Genomic DNA, 21497 nt, shown 5'->3' with positions numbered 1-21497 from the left:
CAGGGCCGTGGTGGCCAGACAACAGTAACCTGAGGAGAAGCAAGGGGTTTAATCCCCCCATTGCAGGCAGTAGTGGTTTGGGCACCAACATGGTGCCCTGGGCCAAGTCCCTCTGAGGAGCAGCCAGCTGGCTACAGGGAGAGGACAGGGAGGAATGATGTGACCTGGTTGCAGGGAGCTGAGATTAGCTGTGGCGCTCAACTCACTGCTGCTTCCCACTGCGACAGTGTAGCCTGGGCTGGGGTGGCCCCAGGGGGCAGAAGGCAGTGTCTGCTGTCTCCCACCTCCAGCCCCACACAGGGGCCATGGTTTGCAGGTGGGCTGCAGCTGCAGTGCGTCTCCGTGCCCCCTTGCCTCTCCCGGCAGCGGCAGCAGAGTAAACTATCACAGCAGGCAGAGGTGAAACAACAGTCACCTGCCTCCTGCTGGCGACAGCACCAAGTGCTCAGGAATGGCTGCTGCGGGCCAGGGGCATGGGCAGCAATGTGGGGAGACAATGGACTCTGCCTCACCTCCATCCACCACGATAGTTTGCTCCACTGCTGCTGCTGCTGGAAGAGACAGGAGGGTGGGGAGCCACACTACAGTTGCAGCCCACCTGCAAACAGCGGCCCCCGCTCCATGGGGCCGCCCTAGCCCAGGCCCGCAGAGGGAGGCAGTGATGAGTCAGGTTCCATAACTAGCCTTGGCTTCCCCCACCCCCCAGCAGCCAGGTCACATCCCCACTCCCCACCCCCTCCCTATGGCCAGCTGCCCACTCCTCCAAGAGACTCAGCCCAGGGCACCATGTCAGTGTCTATGCCGTTACTTCCTGCAATGGGGGGATTAAACCTCCCCCTTCCCCTCAGGCTACTGGTATCTGGCCACTGCAGCCCCAGATGCATAAGCAGAGCCTATCTGTGCCTGCGCCGCCCCTGCCTTGCAATGGGGGGATTAAACCCTCACTTCCCTTCAGGCTACTGGGGTCTGCCCCTTTCTCCCCACCCCACCCTACTGGCAGCCCATGAGTGATCAGGGGTGGGGGGCTGAGGACTCCTGACAGGGGCTGCTTCCCCCCTCCCCCTCCAGGCAGACCCTGGCTGGGGTCCCTGTAGGCCAGGGTGGGTGTTTAAACCCCTCTCCAGTTGTACTCAGGCCTGCCTGGTCCTGGCCATGCCCCTTTCCTCAGCTTAGCTTCCCTCCAGCCAAGGGCTTGCTCTAGTGCCCCCCCAGCTTCTGGCCTGAGCCACTGTAGGCATGTGCCTGCATTTCCAGAGTCAAAAGTGAATGTCTATTCACTTGCAAATTGGTTCACTCTACGCAGGTTAGACTAACCTGCAAAGACTGAACCAATTCAGGCTTCAGCTTTTTTAAATATCTGTCCCTAGCCACTGTCACATTTCTTAGCATGGATAGATAACCATGCAAGTAGATTAACTACAAGTGTCTTTCTTAAGGATGATTAGGTCCCTTTTTGTGCTCAAAGTATGCTAGGTCTTTGTCTTTTCAGGACAGATTGGGACAAAATAAGAATGAACGTAAACATGAGCAAAGTACAGAATTTGGCTTAACAGCACATTATATGTTTATAGTAACTTATATTGCCATCTGCAAAGAAACACAGGCATCTAACCACCTTTATTGTTTTATCTCACATTACCATCAGTAAAGGTAGATACCAAATTGTCAGGTTTGTGATCCATGCTAATTCATACCTTATTTGGCGACAGCCTCGCTGAGGTGTGCAGTGAGGGAGAGAGGTACATTGCAGAGGCAGGGGAGGGGTGAGGAAGAGGGGAAAGAGAGAATATCAGATTTAGTCCTCATATAACTCTACTGAAGGCAGCCCAATTTACATCAGGGATGGATTTGTTTCATGGTCTTTTTTGGCAAGATCACAGGCATGAGGAGTGTAACCTGTACACATTCTGGATCTTGTGGGAGTAAATGAAGGGGCTCTTTTCTTGGAGTAGAGTCCTGGGCAATTGTTCATCCCCCATAAGCTTATCAAGGTTGTATCTCATCATCTATCCCCTTTGGGAGGTTTATGAGTCTCCTTAGAGCAGTGGCAGGTAATTATTTCAGGTGGAGGGCTGCTTACCGAATTCTAGTGAACCACTGAGGGCCGCAAGGGTAGCCCCACTGCTTAGCAGGTGCCCCACCTTCAGATCACCATCTAGGGGCCAGAAGTCCCTCTAACCCCTGACCTTTCCCACCAAAAGTCCCTCCCCAGAAATACTCCTTTCAGCAAGGATTTGCAATCTCAGAACCAGACAAATACCAAATTATATTCTAAATGTCAAACATCTACTACAATATTCATTATTTTGATTTTAAAAAATAATTTGTCCTGATCTACATGTGTTTGTGCAGTGTACATAGAGAGTATTGTATAATAGCTTAAAATGAAGTCTTACTCTTGCATATTGTGGGGGGGTATAGGTGGGTTGGTATTGGTTTGTGGTGTGTGGGTATGTGGGGGAGGGTGTAGGTATGTGTATGTGGGGTGGAGGAGCATGTTTGTGTGTGTGTGGGTATGGGTTTGTGGGGTGCTGAGTGTGTGGGGGAGGGTGGCTGGGGAGGGTTGTGGCAGGTATGGAGGGGGAAGATTTGCCCACAGTCTCCCTGCAGCAGGCAGAGCTCTGCCTCAGCGCTCCTTCATGCCCAGGCTCCTTGCTTCTGCCACTCCTGCCCCTGAAGCACCAACGTGGCCCAGTTCTGCCACTCGCTGCCACTCCCCCCTCATCTGCCACTGCTGCCACTCCCCTCCCCCGCAGCTTACTGCTCCTATACCATGTCCCAGCTGCACAGCAGAGACTGCAGGACACAGCAGGAACTGGGCCAGCCTGGCCGGCACTACACGGAGCCAGCTGAGAATTGCATGGACCAGGGCAGCTCCTGCTGCATCCTACAGCCCAGCTTTGCAGCCGGGAACCATGTGGTGCTGCAGCAACCAGCAGGGGGGTGGAAGGGAGCAGTGGAAGTGGTGGGCAAACGGCTGCGGCAGGCAGATGGCGAGTGGGAGCAAGCAGGCGTGCAGAGTGCAATGACAGCTGGGCAGGAGCGTGAGGTCCATGCAGTGCTCTGGGGCCAGAACTGGTGGGGCCCAGAGCAGGGCAGTGGGAACATGGGGTATGGGCTGGCAGGGCTCTGTGGAGCCAGGCCAGGCTGTGCCAGCAGGGAGAAGGGGAGCCAGCCCGGCTCCAGAGCCCCTGCCGGCCCGGGCCCCGCACTCCTGCTTCTCCGCTCTGGGCCCCACCAGCTCTGGCACTGGCGCACTGTACAGGCCCCACACTCCCACCCAGCTACGGCTGCAGTCTGCGTGCCCACTCACTGCCCCTTCCCCCACACCTGCTGCTACTTTCAGTGCTTCCCTGCCTGCAGCTGCCGCCACTCCTCTCCACCCCACACTGGTCGCTCTGTCACCATGTGGTTCCCAGCTGCAGGGTGGGATCACAGCAGCTGGCTCGGCCCGACCCTGAGGACTCACAGTCCTGTCCTGCCTCCCCACCTTCTTATCTGTATTTTCCTCCGGTGCAGGGAGGTAGGGACAGTTCCAGGGCTCCAGGCCAGAACCTTCTTCTCAGCACTGGGCTTCTGGTTGAGGGTGGGGGAGCAGAGCCAGCCAGGCCTTGCTTCTCCAGCTGCTTGGTCCTGCCGGCGGCTTTCCCCGAGTCCTGTTGCTCCTGGCTCCTGTCATCTTTGACAGGCAGCCAGGGGCAGATAAATATTAATTTTCTAATTTTTTTAGGAGCCCTACAGACCAGATAAAATGGTCTGGGAGACTAGATCTGGACTGTGGGCCGTATTTTGCCTGCCCCTGCTTTAGGAGTGTCATATTCAGGCTCCAGTGTCATACTGATATGCTGATGATACTCATATGTGGGTCTTCTCACTGGTGCCTAGCCTAGATAGGAGAAAACCAATTTAGCTGTAACTCAACTTAGATAAGGTAAAAGAAATTCTGGTTGGCAGCCGGATACATTAGAGGACTGAAGGACACAGCATCAGCCCCATGTTTGGTGGCCCTGTTCTTTGGCCTTGGATCAGCCTACTAGTTCACCCTCATGTAGACCATTAACACTGAACTTTAAATGAAACAGTAAAAGAGTTAAAGCAGCTTTCTAAATGAACTGTTTCTTAACTGATCTTGATAGTTTAGCAAATGTCCATATGTTCTTTATTTTTTCATATTTCCTTGACAAGAACTAAGTTAGTAACGTTTTCTTCAATATAAGTGTCATGTTAAATTCCCACCCAAGTATATTTAGACTCAGACCCTAGAAAGTGATCTGCAGGAAATGATGTTACAAATAAAGCAATTTAATATTGCTATAAAAGAGTCTAGTAAGTATTTTATAAGGCAAAAATGTAAGCAAGGACACATCAATTTACTTCTAGCTGTCAAAAGAAAACAGAAGTAACAATAAATAGGATGGTGCTATGCTATAGGGAATTTGAACTTGTAGATGCTACAGTTACCCATGAGGTAGGGGCCAGATCATACATATAGAGGCCAAAATATACACATGGAGGATTCTCCTGTGTCTAACTTCTAACATATAGAAAGGTTCTTCCTCTGTGAAAATGTAAGACACTGGCTTTTAATTGTTATATGTCTGTTTCTGAACTGCAGATGCACAGATACCTGCAGGGTTTTCACCCTAGCTTTGGCCCATCATCACAGGAACCTTTCATACCAGTGTTAAGAAAGATGCTCTAATGGCAGCCAGAAAAGTTAGGAGTAAGAGAAAATTCTTCTCTCTTTCCCATAAGAGGGGAAAAAATGATGGCACAGGACTTTCAGTGCCACTATCATGAAACAAAACATACTGAAAAAAATCTAGGGCAGTGGTTTTCAACCTGTGGTCTGTGGACCCCTGAGGGTCCGCAGGACTATATTTAAGGGGTCTGTGAAAGATGACTGAGCAATTAAAAGTATGTGAATACTCACACTTACAATTCAAAGGGGTCCTCACCTCCATTTGAAATTTCCAAAGGGGTCAGCACCTCCAGCTGAAATATTCTAGGGGTCCACAAATGATAAAAAGGTTGAAAACCACTACCCTGGGGAATTTCAATTGCTACAAAAGGCCACTGTGTTTGAAAAACTGGATAGTCCATTCAGCTTAGTGTCTCATTAGATCATGCAGAAGATCAAGAAGTGTGTGTATGGGGACCAACACCTACTAGAACCCCATCCCTGCATAGCAACCAGGGGTGGATCCAGGATTTCCTAAAAGGGGATGTAGATGCAGCAACCCCCACTGCACAGGTGGCTGCAACCCCTGCTCTCAGCCTCCTCAGCCCCACCAGCATAGGCAGACCATGCTACGGGAGCTTCTGGGGAATTTTTAAAGTCCGAAAGCAAGTGAAAATACCCCCTCTTCTCCCTTTCTCTCTCTTTCCCACCCCCTCCACTCTCCTGCCTGTCCCTGCTGCATTCGTCACAGTTTGGGGGGAGGGAAGAGCCAGCCAGGCTCAGAAGGGGCTGGGCTGAGCTGGGAAGAAGATGGGCAACTGGAGAGTTCTCCTACCCTGCCCAGTCACAGCACAGGGAAGGGGAATCCTGTCCATCCCTGCTGCTGCTGTCCCCATTCCCAGCTAAGCCCAGCCCTATGCAGCAGGCAGGAATGGTTCTGGTGCTTCTCTGACCTTAGGACACTGGGGAAAGGAAGAGGGGGAGGAGGGCCGTGGACATGGTGTTTCTTTGAGCAGGAAGGGGAAGGGAGAAGGGTATTTTCACTTGCTTCAGGAACTTTAAAACATCCCTGGAGGCTCCTGTAGTGTGGTCCAGTCCAAAAACAGGGTGCAACCGTGCCATCACAACCCCCTCTGGATCCTCCCCCTAATAGTAACTCAACTGAACTCACCTGAAAATGAACACAAACCTCTAGAGCCTGGGCTAAAAGATAGAGGGCCCCACTTGGCAGCAGAGGCAGACCTGTATCCTCTATAAGGTCCAAAGAAAGATATATGTAGCCCACCCTGAACAGTGGGTACACACCTAGACTTCTGGGACTTGATCTTGCAATGTGTTAAGCACAGTTTACCCTGCTGTAACATGCACTCAGCACTGCAGGAATGGGCCCCAAAAGCATGCTCGAGGGCTGGTCCTACTCCCCTTTTATGATGACCAGAGCAGTTAGATTTAGCATAGACTGGTAAGTATACACTGCACCCTGTAATATGCCCCTTTGCTGGCTGGCATTCCCCTAGTACTGTGCAGGGTTCTGGCTGAGTCAGATCATTTTTTATAATTTAATCCAAAATATTCTCAAAGTATCTCTAATGATCTGTTATTAATTGCTAAGAATTACATTGTAGTCATTCTAACATTCAGAAGGGAGTGAAATTGTACAGCCTGCAGCTGTCAGAAGTAGTTCAGTGCTTAAATCATAAGAGTCAGAAGTAGTAAATGGACTGATTTATATTAATCTGCAAAGCCTTGTTCATCAAGGGGAAAATGTTGTAGATAATGGAAGGAAAACAGAGAAAGGACATTTCAGCAACCCTGTGTCCTGAAACCAGCATACAAATTATTAAACCGACTCTGAGATTGCCTAACGGAGTAAAAGATATGCAATGATGTTATTGCTTTAGTAAGCAGGTGGGGTCATTTTAAGCACCTTACAAATTGCAAGGAAAACTGTACTAAGGAAGTAGTAACACAGTATAAGAAGCAAAAACTGGAAACTGTGAGCCATAGCCTTAGTAGGTGGACACTGATTTAACACCATTGAAGTGAATAGGGCTATGGCAGTTCATACTCACTGAGGACCTGGCCCCATGAAATGTCTAAGGAAAGTAATTAGAGCTAATTAGGTTGGAAAGTAAAGACCTGGCTGATCTGCTAAGGACTTTGCTGTTTAACTCTTAGGTTAGCATATGCATTCCATGGCTTTATAAAAATAAAACAGAGAGAGAGACTGGAGCTCCACCTGGATGCTATCAGTCTTGCCCGAGTAAACAGTACTGACATTAGTGCTAGCCTGCTGAGTGGTACAGGTTAGGAAGGGTCACAAAGGCAAAATGGTGACCAAGCTTGCCTCAAGGTAGAGATGCTCTGGAATCTGTCACAAGAGGACAGAGCTGAAAGTTCATTTTCTCAAGAAGTCATCTAGCTTTGGAGTTCAAAACAATTAAAGACACTGAAGGAATTGTAGAAACATGGATTACAGCACGTCTAAATATATAGAAACAATTTTCTTTCCAAGGTACAGAAATATGCACTGACCTAACACAATGACATACCAGAAGCAACATGTCCAAACCCTTGTATTCTTCAGACGATAGCACATCAGACCCCAAAGACAGCAGAGCAGGAGAAATTACGGCAGGAGAAAGGGACGGGGAAAAAAATTAAAAAACAGTGCAGCGTAGGAACGTCTCTACCCCCACAACACCAAATAAAAATGGGAAAGGGAACCCCTCTCTATGCAATATGACTCATAGACATCTCCTTAAAAAGTGTTGAGAATGCAGGCTAACTTCTGCTAAAGAATAAACGCAATAAAGAAACAAATAATTTAGATTAACAGAGCACTAACTGTACATGTCCCCAACAACTTCTACAGACAGAAAAGCAATAAAATTATAATTAAATTATTCATTCAAATCTGTGGAGGAACTCAAACAATACTAGTCATTAGGTATGTGCAGACATTTGCCGCACCTGACTTAAGGATTATGCAGCTTAAGCCACATGCTCATAGCTCAGGAGCAGCTTTGTGCACACGTTTGCCAGTGTTGGGAGCTGCTCCAACAACCCGATCCAAATAAAGCAGGGGAAACTAGTGGGTTGGGGAGGAGAGGAAAGGGAAGGTCTGGGGGCACTGGTGGGATTGGGGGGGTACTGGCAGGTCTGTGGGGGAGGTTTTCCATCCAGGGAGGAAGAGGATAGGGGGGCTAAAAATAGCCCGGTCATGGTTAGGGGCAGAGGGGTAGGAAGAGTGTAGCCCCAGGGCTGGGGCAAGCAGCTGGGTTTTCCCAGCCTCGGGGCTGTGCTCCCAATGTGTGCTTACCCATTCCTTATCTAAACTTATTCCACCATTCCAGGTGAACTAATTAAGATCAGGCTGGCCATTTTTTTTGCCCAATTTAACCTCCCCAAATGTCTGCACAGATCCTCACTTAGATGGACCTAACTCCTGTTAGGTTGATTTAAATGTAGTATCTGCAGTATCCATTGGCTATTACTCTCAAGCACCTGTGTTGTAGGGTAATACTCAAGCACAATATCTTCAGTGTAAGTACTTCTAGGGACTACTGGTACACCCTGGAGAAAGACTGTCTTCTGACACCCAGTTAATTAACCATTAAAATCTGTAAAACAAAATGTATCTTTTTTTAATACAAATTATATTTGTTACAATTGTTTTTCCTCAAAGGAAATAGCCTAGAATAAGTGATCCCTTAGATTTACTAATCATTAAGTTTTCTTTCCTTTGTAGCTACAAAAACAACCCTGAAAGTTCATCCCAAAGCCCTTCTTCCTGGAAAAAATGGACAGCAATATTTTCTGTAAGGAAATCTTAAAATATATATATTTTCCAAAATACTACTGCTTTCTGTCCTCTCACTCACACATGCTTTACCAGATACCAGGACACTGTCTGCATGATACTTGCCCATGGTGACAAGCACTAAGAGATAATTGAGATATATTTCAAAATTGACCAAAGCAGTAAGGCTACCGTGTTACTCAGAAATGAAAGAGTTACTGAAAACCTAACGACTAATCATTTGCCAGAAGAACATAGTGAAAAAAAACCCCTCCCTTGACTGTGAAGAGAAGTTGTGAACTAATTTTACTTCCCACATTGTGTGCCAGGAAGTGTTTTACGTGCCACTGGCGAGATACCAAACCTGTGACTCTAGGGGGATGACTTAAGGAATCCTCACAATTCTATGTCTTGGAAATAAATTCTGCACTAGAAGGAAAAGCTCTGTAACATGCCATCATCTGGTACCTTGGGCCTGTTTTTTATGGGGAAAAAATGGCTTCTACATATTTAGACCTGGACATGATGGGCCAAATACTGCTCTCAAACAGTCCTGCGAACACAGGGTGAGTCCACCAATTTGTTCAGCTATCTCTCGGTTATATTAGTGTAAAACACAAACAAGTCCATTAGCATTAACTGAGGGGAGTCATTTCTCCCCGTAAGATTTACACTAATGTAAAACTGGGAGTGGATTTTGGCCCATTGACTGCTACAGAATGTGTCTAATTGTATGCCAAAGAAGGGTTGTTTTGATACCATTATATTGCATTCTTCATATGGTGTTCTCAGCTATTGTTTACCTTCTCTCAAACACTGTATGTCCAGATTACCTTTTCAGAGCTTTTAAAATTGAAAAACAGCACTTACACAATCAATTTGTAGAGTCACAAAATAAGCAAACAACAGCTTAATTATATGGGGAAATACTGGATGAAGAAACAAAATACATTTATTAAAGGAGATTTTACTCTTCTTCAAGATCGATCTCCTTAAAGTAGATGAAACTAGCAATTAAAATGTTCAGCCAAAAATGTGAAGAGTCACCCCATTAAATTCCCACTGGTCTCAGTTCATGTTTGTCCTATAGATTCTTTATCCTGTCAGAATCAATGAAGAGGGCTATAACCCAGCCTGACAGCTCCCCGAGAATTCTCCTGAGTAGCAGGAGACATGCTGGGGACAGAGTCACAATCATCATGATGACCCAGAGGAACTGGTACTAGACAGACATGGGCTTGGGAGACCCCTCTAACTTGTATCAGGGACCAGAAGCACAAAGGTGATGTGGTGCTGCCTTCCTCTGTTCTGAAACACTGCACAGAACCTAGTACTTTTATGGGGATTCATTTGGGCCACCGAGTTCAGTGATGCAGGGTGGAGCCCACAGAAAAATAATGGGAGATGTAGATGTTCTACGACTGTCAGGTCAAGAGCACTTCTTGTATTTATAACAATAGGAAATCACTAGCATGGGAGAAAAATCAATAGTTTCTATTGAATCAGGAGGTCTTTGCAGTATTGTAGCAACAATTCACTTATATAGTGGCAGAGGATATTAGGTAGGAATGTCTGATCATTTCTGTATTAAAAAACCCAATCACAATTGGGATCTGTTCTTAGTGAAAAAGATTTAACTTTCACTAATGTTAATAATGTTACCTAGTGTGTTTGGCAAGAAAATAGGAACCCAAACTCTACCATTCATTTAGCTTTCAACTTGAAATTAATTCATTGCTTCTAACTCTGGATTTTCCACAAAGTATCTATATAGATTAAAACAATCCAGATGAAGACTTGGCTGTGCATTTTATGATGGGAAATATTTATGCCTTTTTTCTGTAAACAACACAGTTGAAGGGTAAGTGATCCAGTTTAATGAAGACAATAACAATATTTTTAATGAATGTATTAATATGTTAAAGAATTCAACACTTTTTCCTCCAGTCACATACTTCACAGTAGTAAATTAAAATCTCTCTCCCAATGAAAGTGACAAATGTATATAAAACCACAACCTGTTGTGTTCTCTGTACTTACCATTTGGGGCAAAATTTTATTTACTAAAATGCACACTCTCACAGAGGGCAATGAGACTTCTCATATAAGGTAGGCAAGCAGAATTTGGTCCTTTTCATTTTGTGAAACTGCTTTGATCACGACTCTCTCAAGACATTATTTTAAACTAAAATGCAATTGACCGGTATTGCACCATATGTTCCTTATGTGTGAGCTCTGTCTTGTTCATTAATTTTTATGCCACTACGTTGGAACTCAGCCAGTGTAATGTGGAGGCAATTAGCAATGTCAGTGTGCTCATGCCAGCATATAATAATGAGCAAGAGAGAGAGCGAAACAGAGAGGGAGATTATGCTTCCTGCTACAGGCAAGGGTCCTCTTCAAGGGTTGTTTTTTTTTTAATATATATAATGCTACTTGAAAAGTGAAAGATGTAATAAAAAAAGACAGGTGACATGAAATAAGTCTTGTTACAGAAGTCAGATTTACTCACTTATAAAACCTTCTTTCTCCTAACACCCTCTAAAAGGCTCATCTATTCTCAAAGGAAGAAATTAAAGGAAACCTGTGGCCCAATGACCTGGTCCTCTCATCTTACAATAACCTAATCTACTTCTGCACCATATCAAAAAGCTAAGTTCCCAGCTGCTTAACAGGGTTTTAGAACATAAATGTATACTAAACAACTAATTATTTATGAAGTAAATGGCGTAAGTCATATCAATGCTTTTTAAAAAACTGCCTTCACAAACTTTGTCTTCACAACTGTAAAATGTGCCATTTTTTGGTTGCCATTTGTGCTCTTCAGATTCTCCAAGATAAAAAGGTAACATGCCTGGAGATATGCCTGGAGTTGCAAGCAATACTGGAGAGCTCCCTAAAGTTCCTCCTCTCCTCCCCTCCACCCCCTACTTCCCCCAACAAACCATCTCCTTTAAATGAGGCTACTAATGTCAGATGTAACCTCTGTTTTCTTATCTCAGGAGTCTCATCTAGCATAAAGGCAGCAAGAATCCTGCAGCATTAGAAAACATGTTCCTGTGGTTGAATTCAATAAAAGATAGAATACTGAAGCTGCAATTTTGTCTTCTGCAGCTGCTTGACAGTCAAACACCCTTCTATTTTGCTTGTGATTTAGTCGTGGAACTTCGGACTAGTTCTTCAGAGAACTCTTATACCAGCATCATATTGTAAATACCTACTCCAGTGAGCCAGGTATGCCATAAGGAGTGGTTGGTGGCCCAATGGAATAATATACTAAACCATCACATTTTGGAAGCTTGGATCACATGAGATGTGAACCTGATTAACTCATGTTAGTTCCTAGCGGGTATTTGCCCACATCACAAAATCACCAGTGTCTGGGCCAATTTCACAGTGAGCAATTTTGTTTAAATAAGCTCAGTCAAAGGTTAGCAAAGTTGTTGCCAGCCTCAACTGAGACACAAGGAGAGCCTGAAGCAAAGTCCATGGAAGTCAGTGCAAGCTGTTTTACCCATGTGAATGGTATCAGACCAGAACTTAAAAGGGCTGCATGGAAATATGTGCACAATTTGGCAGTGTTTTGACTTGAACCAAGCTGCTGTCATTTGTTCTTACTTTCATTAGCAATAAAACTCAGTCCAAGTGCTTATATATTTTCAAGTATCTGAATATAACTGGTCAAAAAAATATTATCAGAAAAGTTTTTCTTTGAAAAATACAATTTAGTCAAAACTGAACTTTTTTGAGGAATATGTCTATTTCAACATTTTTCACTTGAATGAGTTGAAATAAATTATTTTGACTTTTGTTTTAATATCAAAACATTTCATTTTGATAAGGGAAAAATGCTCTGTTTTGTCTATGTATCCACTTAGACTTTCCAATAATATCTAATATTGCAATTTGAATGTAAAAACGTTTGAACATAAAACATTATTTGACATTATCAAAATGATCCACTGGTCCCCAACTGATTTCTTTTTCCCCACAGAAAACATACATTTTGGGTTTTTAATTCCAGTTTAGGAAGAGATAAAAGACTGGAATTTCCCATTAAATGGAAATTCTGGTATCTGACCAGTTCTGTGTCCAACTTTGTTCTCCCCACTAAGAAAGGCACAATAATGAATCTGAACCTGCTGACACTTAAGTCAGTGGCAAAACCCTGTCTGACTACAGACAGAAACAGGGTTATACACAGGGTCTTGCGATTATTTGCAGTCTATTTGCTTTACTAATAAGGGGACAAATTATTTGCTGGCATAACTCCACTGAAATAAGTGAAGTACTTATATCAATCAAATTATTGGACTAGCTGAACATTTCTTTCCCTTCCAACTCTGCGAGAAGGTGCCTTGCTTGTTTTCATATTTTTGTAGTAATATGGTATATGGGAGAGTTCCACTCTGTGCAGTGTGGACAGAGAAGAAAAGCCAATGCTTAAACAAAGGCCAGTAATGGGACAATTAGAAGGGAAAAAAGGAAGTTCAGATTGCTGGGTGGCACTACAGCCAAGTGTTATTAGTGGCATTAACAGCTAAAATGCCTCAGCCTCTTCAAGTTTCCTATACTCACATGAACAGGTGAGCTGTTACAACAACATCCATGCATCAGTTCACATGTTGTTGACAGCACCACCATTATGAAACAAAGCATATTGTAGTTCTGCGGGAACCAGACATCAGCAGCTCTATTTTGCTAATGTTACCTCTGATCAGACTGCTCTGCCAGACAGCATTTACACTGCAGTTTCTACATGATGGAGCAAGTCCATTCCCCCTTTCTCATCTCCTCCATTCCCAACTCTACCCCCCCACCCCCGCCTCTTTTCTAATCAGACTAGAACAGACTGTGACTCCCTGTTTTCATTCAGTTTGTACAGTTGTCTGCCCTGTGGCTCTCATCCTTTAGTATTGACTTCTGAGGCCCTCCTCCTTGCAATGTATCTAATGTGTTCAGACACCAGGGATGCAGGGAGAGGCTGTGCAGTCAGCGTGAGACATGGCAGAAATGCCAGCCACAATCACAAACTTGCCCCAACGAATTCTGCTTCCGATATAAATTATGTCAGGCACAGAGTCAGCAGGAAGTGGTTTCACAGGCAGATGGCATGGATGGAGCTGGTGACTGTGTGCGCCAGCCAGCCAGGCCTATTTTATGAAGGGGGGGATGACTGTTATTAAAAATATATATATTTACCCTGTTTCCTCCCTCCTACCCCAATCCATCCTTTTCAAAGCCTCACTTTTAGGGACAATCTACTTCCATAGTATGAAAAGATTTGCTCCTATTTTTCTCTACAGAAGTTATTTTTTGTAACCTCCAAATGCTGGTAAGGATCCTAAACATGCTGCCCGCTGCAGACATCCAAGTGGATAGTACAAGAAAGCCTTTCTCTTCATGAACTTCTGTGTAGGAGCTGCATTTGATCACTGATCTAGCCCTCAGCTAATTCAAGGGGACTGTGTGGGTCTGTACAACCCCAACGCTGTATTAAGACAAACAAGGCCTTAGGCTCGCTATCACACACGGCCCTATGGGCTCTGTCCAACTTGGTCTTCCAGAGGCAAGGTTGGCATGGTACCCCCCTTTTGCCTATAGTGTGCCATCAGGGGGTCCTGCTTCCTTCCTGCAAGACATAGCAGCATTGGAGGGAAGGGGGGATTTTCAGTATACATTTCAGAAGCCAGACTGTATTTGCTTGGCTGGGTTGGTTGAACCTGCTGCTCAGCTTTCCAGCTAGTGCACACCAAGTAGGGCTGGCAGAGCTCCTAGAAGCACTAAATCTTGAAGCTAATACCCCACTGAGAGGCATGGGTATTCTCACCCATCACCATAGCTATTGTTTCAGGTTGTCTGAAGACTCAGGCAAATGCAGCAGTGTTTCACTTGGGTTGTGATTTCAAGCTTTTTTCATAACCATGAGGACTAGGAAGTCTCTCTCTCTTTTAATGAGACTTTGTATTCTGAGATAATTATGCATGGTATTTCCCCATCCATATCACCCTGTGTGGCCTGTGACTGTCAAACAAGCAGCAGTTTAGACTCTCTTATGCACTGCTACTTATCAGACGAAGAATTTGCCACCTAGGGTTGCCTGGGGCCTATCCTTGCTCCTGTCATGGACTTGCCTTGTAACCTTGGGGACATCACATGACTTCTCTGTGTCTTAGTTTGCCCATATACAAGATGGATATATATGACAGCCTTACCCATCTTGCAGGGATGCTTTGAGTCATAATGGTTTTCTAAAGGAGTTTGAGGCCAGTGCCATAATATTATTATACTTCCTCTCTGGTCACAGCATCAGACCATCACAGGAAACCTAACAGTAAACTCCTCCATTCTTCACAAGAGTAGCTTCACAGAAAAATGGGATGCAACTTTGAACATCTGGGAGACTGGAAAAAAAAAAAGGAAACCAGTTTGTAGTTTTCATGTGCACTCTTCTGAGTCAGCTCTCCAAAGAAAGCAAAGGGCTAAATTCACCCCTGAGCAATGCTGGTTTCTGCCAAAGTAAACCAGGACACAGCACTTTTGCCAACGAGGGAGGGAGAAGCTGCAGTCCTGGAAAGCACCCATACCCGTTACCTTTGTGGGGGCCAGTGGAGCACCAAGAGTGAGCAGCTTTGGCCACACACACTTCATGGCTGAGGCAGCACCTGCTGATCTGACTCAGGCATCAGCCATTACGGCCTCCTCTGGCAGAAATCATCTCGAGTTCCAAGAAGATTTTAAAGTTCTTATTGCCAGGATCTTCCCTGAGCAAGGGAAAGAAAACCCTTTAACGACATGAGGGTTTTCCTCGTAAAGGAAGTTGCACGAGCTGGAATGAATCCAGTTCTATGGAGACTATCCATCTTACATGTTTTATGTTCATAACATTACCTGAGGTTTTCCCAGGCTGTGTTACATTTTACTGCTTACTAAACAATCAGATTAAGCAGAAAACCTGCTATTCAACCAGGAAACAGCTGTCTGACTCAAAAGGTTTTGAAGTAAATAAGAGTGGTGCGTACAGCAAGCTGTCTTCATTCCTCTGTGATTGCAGAGTGGGAAAAACACTCCTGGAGCTCCATGATGCCAACTGTAACACTGCAGTGACGTGGCACTTATTTGGTAAAATACTAAAAAGGAGATTGGTAAATATAGTAATAGCAATGAGGTTTTGCTGTGCTTTTAGCAGTAAAGATCATTCATCTACTGCCACTAGAGGTGGTCCCAAACCACAAAACTGAATCTAAACCCTTCCAAATCTTCATCCAAACTTAATCTTCTAGGTTCAGTTCCTGACAGGATGGCACCTATTTGGTGGTTCAGATGTATCTGACTTTTGGCAAGATCTATTAAACTCCTGCTATTTGCAGATAACATTTTGTGAGCAATGTTTGTGTAGTTTTAGTGCCACCAAGTCTGAACCCTCAGTCTAATTCACTTTCAAACCTGAAGCAGAACCCCTGAATTAAACCATAGGTCTAAACACTAGGCCTATAACAGCATAACAGTGGGAAAGTTCGTCTATAAATTCCATGTCATAAGTATCCCAGGTGCAGCTCCATGAATTTGAGGCATATAGCCCCACATTTATTTCACGGGAATACATACAGCCATAATTTAATGGAGAATGGTCCCCACTGGAGCAGATCCCAAAACCACCACACATTCTGGCATGGTTTACTATAGTTGGCAACCTCTGCTCAAGCTAGGTGGGTTCATTGGCAGCACTTGTAAGGAACCCCTCCTCTTTAATTGGTGGGAATGTACCTGTAAGACTAAGCAGTGTTTGGAAAGGCTAAGTGTTCCCGCAAGGGAAAAATGAAGTGAGACAATGAAGTTGGTGTTTAGATTAACAAGAGACAGAAAGGCTGAGGCAGTCTTTCATGTTATTTAGAGGGCCTGGTGAAGAAGGGACTCTTAATATGTCCTGAAACCGTGTTCCTTTTTTGCAATCAATGCAGAACCTATTAAAACAAGAATCCAGCCCAGATTGAGAGAGTTCTTCACAAGTTATGGGGGGAACACTGGGACAGTGCCCAACTCACGCCCCTGTACCACGCTCTGACTTTCATGAACTTTGAATGAAGTCACTGGCCAAGTTCGCCGACAACACCAAACTCTGGGGTAAAGCGTTCACACCTGAGGACAGGAAGGCGAGCCAGGCTGACCTTGACAGGCTCAGGAAATGGGCAGATGAGAACCTGATGGTGTTTAACACCGAAAAATGCAAGGTTCTTCACCTTGGGAGGAAAAACCCGCAGCATGCTTATAGGCTCGGCAGTGCTATGCTGGTAAGCACTACGGACAAAAGCGACTTGGGGATCATGATTGACCACAAGATGAACATGAGCTTTAAATGTGATGCTGCAGCTAGTAAAGCAAGCAAAATGCTGGCTTGCATCCATAGATGCTTCTCAAGCAAATCCCAGGGCGTTATTCTCCTGTTGTACTTGGCCTTGGTGAGGCTACAGCTGGAGTACTGCGTCCACTTTTGGGCTCCACAATTCAAAAAGGATGTGGAGAAACTTGAGAGAGCCCAGAGGAGAGTCACACGCATGATCAAGGATCAGGAAAACAGACCTTATGATGATAGGCTGAGAGCCATGGGACTCTTCAGCCTGGAAAAGCGCAGGCTCAGGGGCGATCTGGTGGCCACATATAAGTTTATCAGGGGTGCTCACCAGGATCTGGGGGAACGTCTGTTCACCAGAGCGCCCCAAGGGATGACAAGGTTGAATGGTCACAAACTCCTCCATGACCGTTTCAGGCTGGACATAAGGAAGAACTTCTTTACTGTCCGAGCCCCGAAGGTTTGGAATAGACTGCCGCCGGAGGTGGTTCAAGCACCTACTATGAACGCCTTGAAGAGACATTTGAATGTTTATCTTGCTGGGATCCTATGATCCCTGCTGACTTTCTGCCCCTGGGGCAGGGGGCTAGACTTGATGATCTTCCAAGGTCCCTTCCAGTCCTAATGTCTATGAAACCTATCCCCAAGTCCTTAACAAACAGATTCCAACATTAACTGTCTAAAGCAAAGAAATTAAAAGTTACAACTGGCCCTAGCTTAGTGCGCCCTTAAATCATTTTATACAGACAGGAGAACTGCATGAAAAATTAAAAGGAATATTTCTGGATCTTCATCTGACTTAATGGCTGTCTTACATTTTCCTTTGACTGGTGCTTGCAGTGGTTATGAATTTCCTAAATCTAAATATAAACTTCAAACACTGATTTGAAAGGCCTCAAATACAATGGTACAAAGAAGGAGTTAAGAATAGAAGATGGTGAAGGAGAGAAATTGATTTACTTTTGTGTTACAATTTTAAATTAGGATTTTTTTTTAACTCAAGAGCACTTCCTTTATAAAGTAGTACTTTGCATTACCTCTAAAAGGACTGCATGCAAATTCTTGTTTCAGTTTAAACAATCCACAATGGTATTCAGAGCCATGCAATCTTTATTGTCGGAGCTAATGGAGACTCTTCCACAGATACCACTTTTAAGTCATCCAACTGAAATACTCAAAACAGGTCAGATAATCCCTTCAGTAAAGGGCAGCAGTGCATAAAACACACTTGTATACACCCACATTTTATACCAGACTTTCTCCAGTCTGATAGGTGCCAGGCATTCTGTGATAGTAATATCATGCACAGATGGAAATAAGGATTATTGTTAGTGTTCAGGATTATGAAGCTTTTTCTTTGCAATTCAAGGGTTTGAGTAAGGGGACAAATGCTTCTTATAAGATGATCTTGTAGCCAGTGAGGAATGAAAGTGTTCAGCACCTTACAAGAGCAAGTTTTAATGGCTCCAAATGGAAGTAAAAATGCACAATCCCACTCACAGACATGGCATTTTATCAATTCTGCAGACCTCCTTGCCCAAAAGAAGGCTGGCCTCATGCCACAGTGTGTGCATAGGGGTCATTTCTTGGAAGGACAGCAGTTGTCTTAGGGGAAAAATAATTGAGAGTTGGAAATAGATGACAGACATTACTAGCACCTCTACAGTGCAAATGTAATAGACCTTGTAATAATTTTAAAAGAGGGAGCTGTGACAGCTTAATTAGGAATATGGGTCAAGTGTGAAGAGAATAGGAATTCCTGGGTTCTACTTCCTGCAACTAGGATTGCCTTTTATCCAACAAGTGTTGAATATAAAAGACAGAAAACAGTCTCAGGAGCAGGGACCAGAACCCAAGGACTTCCATCTCCCACATGAATGCCCTGAGAAGCATGGTACATAGTCCTGCTTCCTAATGGGCTCTCCCTCCCTGGCTTAATTAATCTTGAAATCCCTTTTAAATCTGCGCCCCTGTACAACGATGAAGGGTGAAGAGTGCCGCTTCTTCCACACAGGATAACCTCTAACTAGGGCTAGGGCACTGTCCTAGTTAGGGGAGCAGGGGTTTGTAGCTCTTCAAGCAGAGGAGAGAAGTTACTACTACTTTTCTCACTTCCTAGGCAAATGCTCCAATACTGTTATATAAAAGAGGGGCACCGTCATCACTGTCTCCTCTAGATGTCTGGTAAAAGAAAGCAGTGGCTGCCACTGCATTTGGAGGGAGCCCAATCCTGTAGCATATTAGGTGTGCTCTGAGAACGCTTGCTGGATTGAGCCCCTCAGGGGACTTACGTGGAGGAACGCCCAGTTTCTGGATACCAGGGTTGAGACATGAACTAGGTGCCAAAGGCTCAGTCCTGTCAAGACTGAGACAGTTCTGGACATGTGCAGAGTCACAACTGCAGGCACCTGGGGAACTTTAAAGTCAAAACAGTGAGTGAGACGCTCCTGAAGGTTAGGCACCCCCAGGGTTAGGCGGCAACTGAGCAGGGGTTTTCATGACAACCGTTTTGGAAATAGGTGCCTCAATCTTGAATAAGTGCCACTTTTGGTGTCTAAATTATGGCCAAAGCTATTGAAGTGACTGAAAATTTACTTTCAGATGTGCTATTGATTGCCTAAGAGTGCCTTCGTCTTATACACAGCGGGCAGGGCTTCAAGCTCACTACATAGTCTTGATTCCTTCCCAAACAAGGCAATTCAGGTGGGTACTAGGACAGAAAGCTGGTGCCAAGCAGTTGAAACAACATTGTGTAAGTTATAATATACCTAAATCAAACAATATTATGGATAAAAAAACATTGCCTTAACATCAGGAAAAAGAAAAAAAGTATAGAACCACAAGTTGAAAGTTTCTCTACAAAATGTATTCTACCACCTCCTGCTAATTCTAATTTCCCATTATTTAAAAAGCCACATTTTAATGCTCATCTGCAGTGAAAATGATGGGCTTGAACATGTGCTTACTGAAATCAATGAAGGAAGAATATAGCTCAGTATGAACAGGTAGGACCACTGCACTAGCAGTTCAATTTTGTAGAAATCCATTTCCAGATGAACACTAGAAGCAGAGGTTGCAATCTTCCCCAGCTGTACACTGTTCATCTGCGCCCTTCCTCTGTCTCATTTAAATGCTATGTGTACTGCAAAGCTTAATGATAAACAGTTAAATATTACCACTACTCTACATAAGCTGTTTTTTCACTTCATTAGAAAATCAAGTGGGGGGCAGGGGGCTATGGACTTGGGTCCCTGGCAGGGCTGTGGGTCAGGGGCACAAGCAGGGCTGGGGTGGGGCTATGAAGGGGGGAGTGAGGAGCACCAGCAGGGCGGGGGAGCAGTGGGCTGTGGGCGGGTAGTGAGGGGCACCAGCAGGACCAGGGGGCTGTAGGTGGTGAGGGGAGCAGTCGTGCATGTGCAGTCAAGAGAACTCACTGAGCATACACCACTGCTGAACGGGATGTGACTGGACACCCCCCCACCCCTCTGTGATCCTGGGTGCCAGTGAGCTCCTGCTGGAGGCCTCTTATGTGCCATGGGCTCTCTGAGCTCACCAACTGGTTGGCACAGGGTCTGCCCAAAGCCCTTGCTTGCATATAGCTCTGGAGCCCAGGGGATAGGCACTGCTACAGTTCATCCCTCCTTCCCTCCCCCTGAATTCAGCAGCAGGGGAAAGAGGGGATGAGCAGCAACAGTGCTCAGCCCACAGGCTCTGGAGCTGTGTGAAAACAGGGACTGAGCACCATTGGCACTGCTTATCTCCTTTTCCCCTGCTGCTGAAGTCGGGCTGGGAAGGGGGGGGGGGGGGGCACAAACTGCAGCGGCACTCACCCCCTGGGCTTGAGATCCCTGCAAAAGCTGGCACTCCAGGTAGACCCTGTGACAACCAGCCACCAAGCTCAGACAGCTCATAGCATATAAGGAGCCCCCAGGAACTGCACTGACATGCTGGTTTGCTCAGACAGTTCACAGTTCATGCAGCACACATGCAACTATGCCACCACACCCCCTCTGGATCTACCCCAGGGGAGAGAAATGCTGCCACTGCTCACCTCACTACTGAATTCCCAGGTCAAGACCCTATCAGTGCTAAGGCAGTGGGCAAGTAGTACCAACACTGATTCTTGCAGCTTGCAGAGCTGCTGTGTCGGTGGCACCAGAGCCCGGGGGGTTAATGCTGCTTCTGCTTGCCCTGCTGTTAGAGGTGGCTTATCCAGCCCACGCAAAGCCCTTTGGGCCAAATGAGTTTGGCATCCCCAGATTAATGTATTTAATGTTATAGTTAAAATTAGATGTCATGAAACACTGTGGCAATGGTAAATTTTCCAATACTAACCCACACTGCACATTTTGTACTGTTTGCTATTCAGTCTCATTTCAAAACTATAGTTAGAACAAGCTATGCACTTAGCTAGAAACAGACTAGAGAAAATACTACCTACATGCAACACCTCTTGTGTTGATGGTGCTTCTGAAGGCCTCAGCTGTGGCATTTCTTGACTTTAATATTTTAACCATGCTATCTTAAAGTATAAGGTCTTTTCCACCCCCATTAGATATTATAAATCTCCTAGACTGAAATGTAAGCTGGGTTTCAGTTTAGAGTGAAATTTACAGCTGGGACAGGAATATTGTAAAGAGGAAATACTGACACAACCTTAACTG

The 21497-nt window shown here is 45.1% G+C and overlaps 1 protein-coding gene across 3 annotated transcripts in view; it reads right to left on the bottom strand.

The window, feature by feature from the left end:
* The window catches only part of BNC1 (basonuclin zinc finger protein 1), a 99624-nt gene that overhangs the window by 45514 nt on the left and 32613 nt on the right, over positions 1–21497 (bottom strand). The window contains exon 1 of one of the 3 annotated variants that reach the window (XM_019477804.2): positions 14699–14740. The exons of the other annotated variants lie outside the window; for them this stretch is intronic. Coding sequence (XP_019333349.1) covers positions 14699–14725 — 27 coding nt within the window. The 5' untranslated portion in view covers positions 14726–14740. Of the gene's footprint in view, positions 1–14698; positions 14741–21497 lie in introns of those variants that run through there. 3 annotated transcript variants of the gene reach the window in all.

Source organism: Alligator mississippiensis, chromosome 11 (assembly GCF_030867095.1).
Source record: "Alligator mississippiensis isolate rAllMis1 chromosome 11, rAllMis1, whole genome shotgun sequence".
In the NCBI taxonomy this organism is placed as follows: Eukaryota; Metazoa; Chordata; order Crocodylia; family Alligatoridae; genus Alligator; species Alligator mississippiensis.
This window is presented reverse-complemented; position numbering and strand designations above follow the sequence as displayed.